Raw genomic sequence first — 7277 nt, 5'->3', positions numbered from 1 at the left:
GTGTGTGTGTGTGTGTGTGTGTGTGAAAACAATAATCCTCGCTTTACTAGTGTTGGGGAGTAACTAGTTACATGTAATTGTGTTACGTAATTTAATTACAAAATAAATGCAACTGTTACAGTTACTGAGAAAAAAAATGTAATTAAATTACAGTTACTTATGAAAATTGTAATGATTACAAAGGGGGTTACATCTGAATACTTGTATTAATATTTAATATTTCTTGTTATGATTTTAAATCTGTATTTAACCTCAGAACGATCTCAAAGTAAAAAGATGTGCTAAAGTCTGATTTTGTAGTGGCTGTTCTTTAAAATTAAATTATTATAATCTTAATTCAAGAAATGAAGGATTTTGAAAGTCTGACAGTAATCAGTGTTGAGTACTACTGTTTAAATGTTTGAACATGATTAACAGTTTAGAAATGTAGAAAAGTAATCAAATGTAATCAGTTACATTACTTTAATAAAGTAATTGATGTAACCTTCCTAGCACGGCTCTTATATATTTCTTGCTTAATCTAGGTGTTATTTTCCAAAAATGAAACGTGTAGAAGCGAGTATTTTGAAATGTAAGCTTTCTTTCAGTAGTAAATAACATAGCATAAGTAATTATTTTAATTTAACAGTGCATTCTATATATAAATTAAAAAGTAAGTATGTTGCAGTAAAATATAAACACAATAACCGTATAACAGTAATATTCACTGTAAGTATGGCTTGTGTTACTTGGTTGTAGTTCTATCATTGTTTCACTAACATATGTTTCATACATTTATGTTGGGTAGTCATCGCGCGTAATTTTTAAGAAACATAAAAAGTTAGCAGAGGATGGTTTCGATCCATCGACCTCTGGGTTATGGGCCCAGCACGCTTCCGCTGCGCCACTCTGCTCTCGGTACAGCCGGCTGAATATCACAGCTCATAAACATCACATGCCTCCGGTACACAAGCGATATTAGCTGTCAGGTTACGGAGCCACTATTATAATTATGACAATACTTATATTATAATGGTGACTCGTATTATATATATATATTACATTTTTATATGTTACATCATTATATGTTACATATTCATGAGTCCGCTTCTTCTATCGCTACATCCGGGCTATTCGATCCTGAGCAGCGCCCTCTACCAGCCGTGTCTCTGAAAGAACATTTTTTTATATATATATATATATATATATATATATATATATACATACACACACTGCTGTTAAAAAGTTTGGGATCAGTAATATTTTTTATGTTTTTTAAATAAGTCTCTTTAATTTATTTAATTAATTTTAAAAAATCTAGATTTAGAAATCTTTTCTAATAATATTATTTATCTATAACTTCATTTATCACTTTTTATCAATTTAACACATCCTTGCTGAATAAAAGCATTTATTTAAAAAAATAAAAAAATAAAAAAATACTGACCTCAAACTTTTGAACATTTTAAAACACATTACAAATCTTACTGATCCCAAACTTTTGAACGGCAGTGTATAGGCCTATATCTATAGAAATATGAAACAAAAAGCAAATTAATATTTGATTAACTAATCCTATCCATGCAACAGTTTTCTGTTCTCCTCTACTGTGATATTTACGGTTGTGTATGTCTGTGGACGCAATGGAACACTAGCATACTACATAGCGGACAGTATAGTATACAGTGTATTTACTTGAAGTAAAATATTACGTGAACCTGTGCATGATAACGATAAACGTTGCTAAGATGAGGGCTATTAACATAGTACTCACTGCGCACTAAAAAAAAAATCACATACGCTCAAAGCGTAGATACTGCAGAAGTAGTACGAGTATTACGGTAGTATGGTATTGCGCACACAGCGGTGTTCTCATGTGATGAAAACACGGAAAACGGAAGAGACTTTCGTGCTCTCGGGGTGAGAAAATAATCACCAAATATTAGCAAAAAATGCATGATATAATTCTCACACAGCGTTCGTGTCATCTAAATCTTATTCGTAATCTATAATTGTTGCATTTACGTGATTAATCTAATGTAAGACGTACCAATGCAATGTTTTGATTGAAGTGTTTTTGAATCAGAATTAGCTTTATTTGCCAGGTGTGCGCAAACACACGAGGAATTTGTTGTGGTTTTTTAAGGTGCGTTCAGTGCTGCATATTCCTCGGTTTCTTCATTCAGATCTCACGATAACAAACCGCTTAGGCTGTTTAATTAGCTTTCGGTTTGGTGTCATAAACACCCGTACAGATGTCCGAACCGCACGATTCGGTCTCACTTCTGCTTTTATGTCTCTTTTAAGGGATTTTATTTTGGTTCCGCTCAAAAAGGCTGAAAGAATCAGGCGCTGATGCGGGAAATTCCCACAGGTCTGTGACGTCACGGCGAAACAATGTATCAATCCCGCACAGTGTTTCCGACTCCGCGGTTTTCCCGGGAAATTGGGCTACTTTAACACTGTGGCCGCGGGTTGTTTAAGCGACCACGATAACGTGATATTTAGCCTCTGGAATGCGACTTTTAACAGGGGAACCCCGCCAAAAACGTGTATTTTACGTGTATTTAGGCTGTTTTGAGTAGCAGTTGGGCGGGTTTCGTTGTGAAAACCTGGCAACCCTGATCCCGCAGCTGATTTCACAATATCCTCATTACAGCGTTAAACACGCACGTTATCGTCATATTAACTGCGATTACAGGTGTGCTTTGTCAGTTTGGCGTAAATGTCATTGCTGTTCGGGAAACCGAAAGCTAAAGCGTTACGAAACGGATCAGCTGGGCTGCCATAGTATCAGATGGTACTATCTGAAAATATGCTATAGTACTATAGTATAACTCATGGCTATGTGGTGAAGTTCTACCGTGGTACATGTGCATTATGGTGTATTGCCAGTGTTGATGCTGTTTGATTTGTGTTTCCAGAATCTGGTGATCCTCATGAATATGTAATAATGTATGCTAATGTGTTTCCAGGTGAATCTAGAGTCATCATGCAGAGTACAGCGAACTACCTGTGGATGATGTCTGACCTGCTGGGTCAGGGAGCCACAGCCAACGTTTACCGCGGTAGACACAAGGTATCCGTGAGTTACACTGTCTATACTTCATTTGCTTTGTGTTGTAAACCACAGCTACAGTGTCCCTACAGTCTGGATCTCACACACATGATTCAGTGACAGTGAATCTTTCGAAAGATTCGTTTACATTTCACACAGCTGGCGTTTACTCCAATCTCGCTGTGTGTCTGCAGAAAACCGGCGATCTCTATGCGGTCAAAGTGTTCAATAACCTGAGCTTCCTGCGTCCGCTGGACGTCCAGATGAGGGAGTTCGAGGTGCTGAAAAAACTCAACCACAAAAACATCGTGAAGCTCTTCGCCGTTGAGGAGGAGGTGAGACCCACTCAGTCTTAAAACGATTTTAGCAGCTCTTATTTCAAATGTAGCTTCCCCAAAAAAGACAATGTCCTCACTCTCACAGCAGATGCACTTTTTCACTGGAGGAAGTGTTATTATGGATTATGGACTCGTGTTTTAGTTAAAAATGTCTTGATGATGGATTAGTTTCAGCTTTTGTCTTCTCCAGATGTTAACTGATGGACTGGAGTGGTGTGGATTATTGTGATGTTTTTATCAGCTCTCATTCTGACGGCACCCATTCACTGCAGAGCATCCATCGCTGAGACACTGATGGAAAAAAATCCGATGCAGAATCAAACTTGGGTGAACTGTTCCTTTAAAAAGACCTTTCAGCTCATAGAATAATATCAGTTTAGTTTCTGTTGCTTCATGATGTTTTTTTTTGTTGCTGAAGTTCTGTAAACTCTTCCCTGTTTTACTTTCACAAACGCACACCTGTAATACCCGTTTGCTCCTGACTACGAACGTCAAAGGTCACTGTTTTGTGTTTTTTGTCATTCAGAAATATGACGATCATTTGTTGAATGTTTATGTTGTGTGTCAGTCAAACACGCGTCACAAGGTGTTGGTGATGGAGTATTGTCCGTGCGGAAGTCTCTACACGGTTCTCGAGGAGCCGACGAACGCTTACGGACTCCCGGAGGACGAGTTCCTCATCGTTCTGCAGGATGTCGGTAAGTTTATTCAGTGGAAAAGGTTCATTAGATTGTTAAAAATGTCCTTCAGACTAAGGGGCCGTTCACACAGAAAGCGTTTTTCCATTCTGATGCACTGTTTTAAAACACTGTAAACACTGTTTTATTTGAGTGCAGCATGGCGGAGAGGCGTTCTGTGCTGTGCTTTTTAACCCTTAAATGCACGAATGTTTCGCTCTCTTGATATTTTAAGAACAATTACAGAAGAATAAAATAAAGCATATTTCGTTACCTTTTGAAACTTAAAAGGGTTTGAAACTTAAAAGAAAACTATCGTTTTCAATGACTTCATATTAGGTTTTTGACAAAAAATTAATCAGAAAACTGGCATTCTTTTACATTTTACAATTTTTTCTTGTTATATTGTGTATAATTAATAGATTGAGGAATACTAAGTTGATGTCTAACTTAAAAAAATGAAGGAGGGAGAGGGTAGAGAATGATGTCTGAATGAGAATGAGGTCGCTAAAGGTATGCATTTAAAGGTTAAAAACAATTCCTGATCATGTTTTTTAGCGCGTTCTGTGTGAACAGTTCTCTGGTGAAAAGCCCTTTTGGAAGCTTTATCTCAGAGAGTTTCTCAGTGCTGATGTTTGTGACAGTGGCGGGAATGAATCATCTGAGAGAGTACGGGATCGTCCATCGAGACATCAAGCCCGGGAACATCATGCGTGTGATCGGAGAAGACGGACGATCTGTCTACAAACTGACCGACTTCGGAGCCGCGCGTGAGCTGGAGGACGACGAGCAGTTCGTGTCGCTTTACGGCACAGAGGAGTATCTGGTGAGTGGAGGATGATGGGAAAAGTGTCCGTGTTTCGCGTTCCTCGCTGATCTCTCGGTGTGTTTGCAGCATCCTGACATGTACGAGCGAGCCGTGCTGAGGAAAGACCACCAGAAGAAATACGGAGCCACGGTGGATCTGTGGAGCATCGGAGTCACGTTTTATCACGCCGCCACCGGCAGCCTGCCGTTCAGACCGTTCGAAGGGCCGCGCAGGAACAAAGAAGTCATGTGGGTGCCGTCAAACGTTTACGTTTAACTAGTCAACTTAAAAACGTAACTAGTAAAATAATGCAATAAGCCCCAAGAAGCCGTGGTTTACAGTGAATTTATAACAGCTAAGGGGCATTGTTAGGCACTCCGCTAAAACCCCCTTAGCTGTTATAAATTCACTGTAAACCATGGCTTCACGGGGCTTATTGCTTTTATAAAACGGTTATTCCATATACGTAGTAAGGTTTCACAAAATAAAACCGAGCAAATAAAGTGTAATGATATTAATAAAAACAGTATTCTTCCACCAAACAATGTAGCTCCTCAGAAACAGTTGTGGTTGCAACAAAGTGGTTGCCGAGCAACACACAAACGTAAACAAAGGTGTATGTTACTTTGTAGAGTCATTTACAACAGCTTCGAACGCGGCTCAGCCAATCAGAATCAAGGACCGGAACTCTCCGTTTTATAATTCTCTTTATTAACCATCTGGTTAAATAAAGTTCTATTCCAAGTGCAGCACATATAAAGTTCAGCATGGTGTAAACGTAAAGCAAATGACTTGTATGTGAAATATGAAGGCAAATATTATACATATCCTATATAATAAAAAAAAAAGAAAAGCTAAATATTTCTTAGCCGAAATATACACATTCAGTTTCAGAGTTCGACTCAAATGACTTGTATGTGAAATATGAAGGCAAATATTATACATATCCTATATAAAAAATAAAAAAAAAAGCTAAATATTTCTTAGCCGAAATGTACACATTCAGTTTCAGAGTTCGACTCAACAAGTCAAGACAATTCACATTCAGAATGACTAAAATTAGACCAGAATCAAGTCAGATTATTGGTTCACATTCCCCCGGTTTCAGGCTTAAGCCTAATCCCAGACTAAAATGTAAATCTGAGCTGTTTCAACTGAAAGAAACTTGCACTGACTGATCTTAAAATATCTCAGTGCCTTGGTTTTGTCTCAAGATGCACACCAGTAATGTTTTTTTCTAAGGCACGTTTATAAAAACTACTTAAATGTCCTAATTGACCTATTGCCTAATCCTGGTTTAACCTAAACCCTCTCTATGAAACCAGGCCATTATGTAATAGTTTGCATGACATACGTAGGTGCTGTCAGCAAAAATGGAAAATCATTTCACTTAAAGCTTATAAAGTAAACAGTAGATTTTGCTGGCTATTTAAAAAAAAAAAACTCTGTCTCATTTAATACACAATAACCATGTGTATGCACGAATTTGTGCATTAAATCTGCATATGAATGTTATAATTGATTCTAAATTATTTCCCTCCTAACGCACTAACAATGAGGTGTTATATTTATTTAGGGGGCGCTGTAGGCCTACTTGTAATAAAATGAAAAGTAAACTACAAAAATAGAATTAAGATTGTGTTTCTGAATAAATAAAGCAGTAATTGGTGTCATAAAATCACAAGTCTGTTTTGTTATAAAGGTGAATGAATCACAATCATGACACTAGTAAATGAAATAATTTTATACATACAGATTTATTCATTAATGTGTAATATATTTTTTTCAAACGGATTATTTTTAGAATTTTCACAGCTCTTTTGCGTTAGACCATCTATTAATGTTAAATCCACAAATAAAATGTTAAGGTTTCAACTGCATGTGTCTGGAGGAAAAAAGATTTCAATGTACTCTCATTATGAAATAAATTTGATATTGTTTATTTAGTTGTAACAAGTAAGTTTTTGCGCAAAACTAACCAAAATTAAAAATAATTGTTTATAATCGCTGCACAGGAGAGACTTGGTGTTGTTTCCAAACAAAAGGAAATATATATCGGTATTGGCATCGGCTATCGGCAAAAATGAGTTGAAAAATATCGGCATATCGGCAAAAATCCAACATCGTGCATCCCTATAAATTATATGTATATATATATATATAGAATAGCAATTCAATGACAGACAGTATAACACATGTGACCCTGGAGCACAAAAGCAGTCTTAAGTCGCTGGGGTATATTTGTAGCAATAGCCAACAATACATTGTATGGGTCAAAATTATCGATTTTTCTTTTATGCCAAAAATCATTAGGATATTAAGTAAAGATCATGTTCCATTAAGATATTTTGTAAATTTCCTACTGTAAATATATAAAAACTTAATTTTTGATTAGTAATATACATTGCTAAGAACTT

General features: G+C 36.7%; 1 protein-coding gene and 1 non-coding gene across 6 annotated transcripts in view; one reads left to right on the top strand and one right to left on the bottom strand.

Annotated features, from left to right (window-relative positions):
* Window positions 1-821: 821 nt before the first annotated feature.
* On the bottom strand, window positions 822-893 carry trnam-cau (transfer RNA methionine (anticodon CAU)). Its single transcript has one exon. It is a non-coding gene; the product is annotated as a tRNA-Met (tRNA).
* Window positions 894-1829: 936 nt separating this feature from the next.
* The window catches only part of LOC107710078 (serine/threonine-protein kinase TBK1-like), a 23364-nt gene continuing 17916 nt past the window's right edge, over window positions 1830-7277 (top strand). For 2 of the 5 annotated variants that reach the window (XM_016514785.1, XM_016514781.1), the window contains exons 1-6: window positions 1830-1899; window positions 2955-3058; window positions 3232-3372; window positions 3944-4073; window positions 4697-4878; window positions 4948-5108. In XM_016514785.1, coding sequence (XP_016370271.1) covers window positions 2972-3058; window positions 3232-3372; window positions 3944-4073; window positions 4697-4878; window positions 4948-5108 — 701 coding nt within the window. In that variant the 5' untranslated portion in view covers window positions 1830-1899; window positions 2955-2971. The other 3 variants (XM_016514784.1, XM_016514782.1, XM_016514783.1) reach the window with 3 other exon arrangements.

This window comes from Sinocyclocheilus rhinocerous, unplaced genomic scaffold, assembly GCF_001515625.1.
Source record: "Sinocyclocheilus rhinocerous isolate Xijiao unplaced genomic scaffold, SAMN03320098_v1.1 scaffold1589, whole genome shotgun sequence".
In the NCBI taxonomy this organism is placed as follows: Eukaryota; Metazoa; Chordata; class Actinopteri; order Cypriniformes; family Cyprinidae; genus Sinocyclocheilus; species Sinocyclocheilus rhinocerous.
This window is presented reverse-complemented; position numbering and strand designations above follow the sequence as displayed.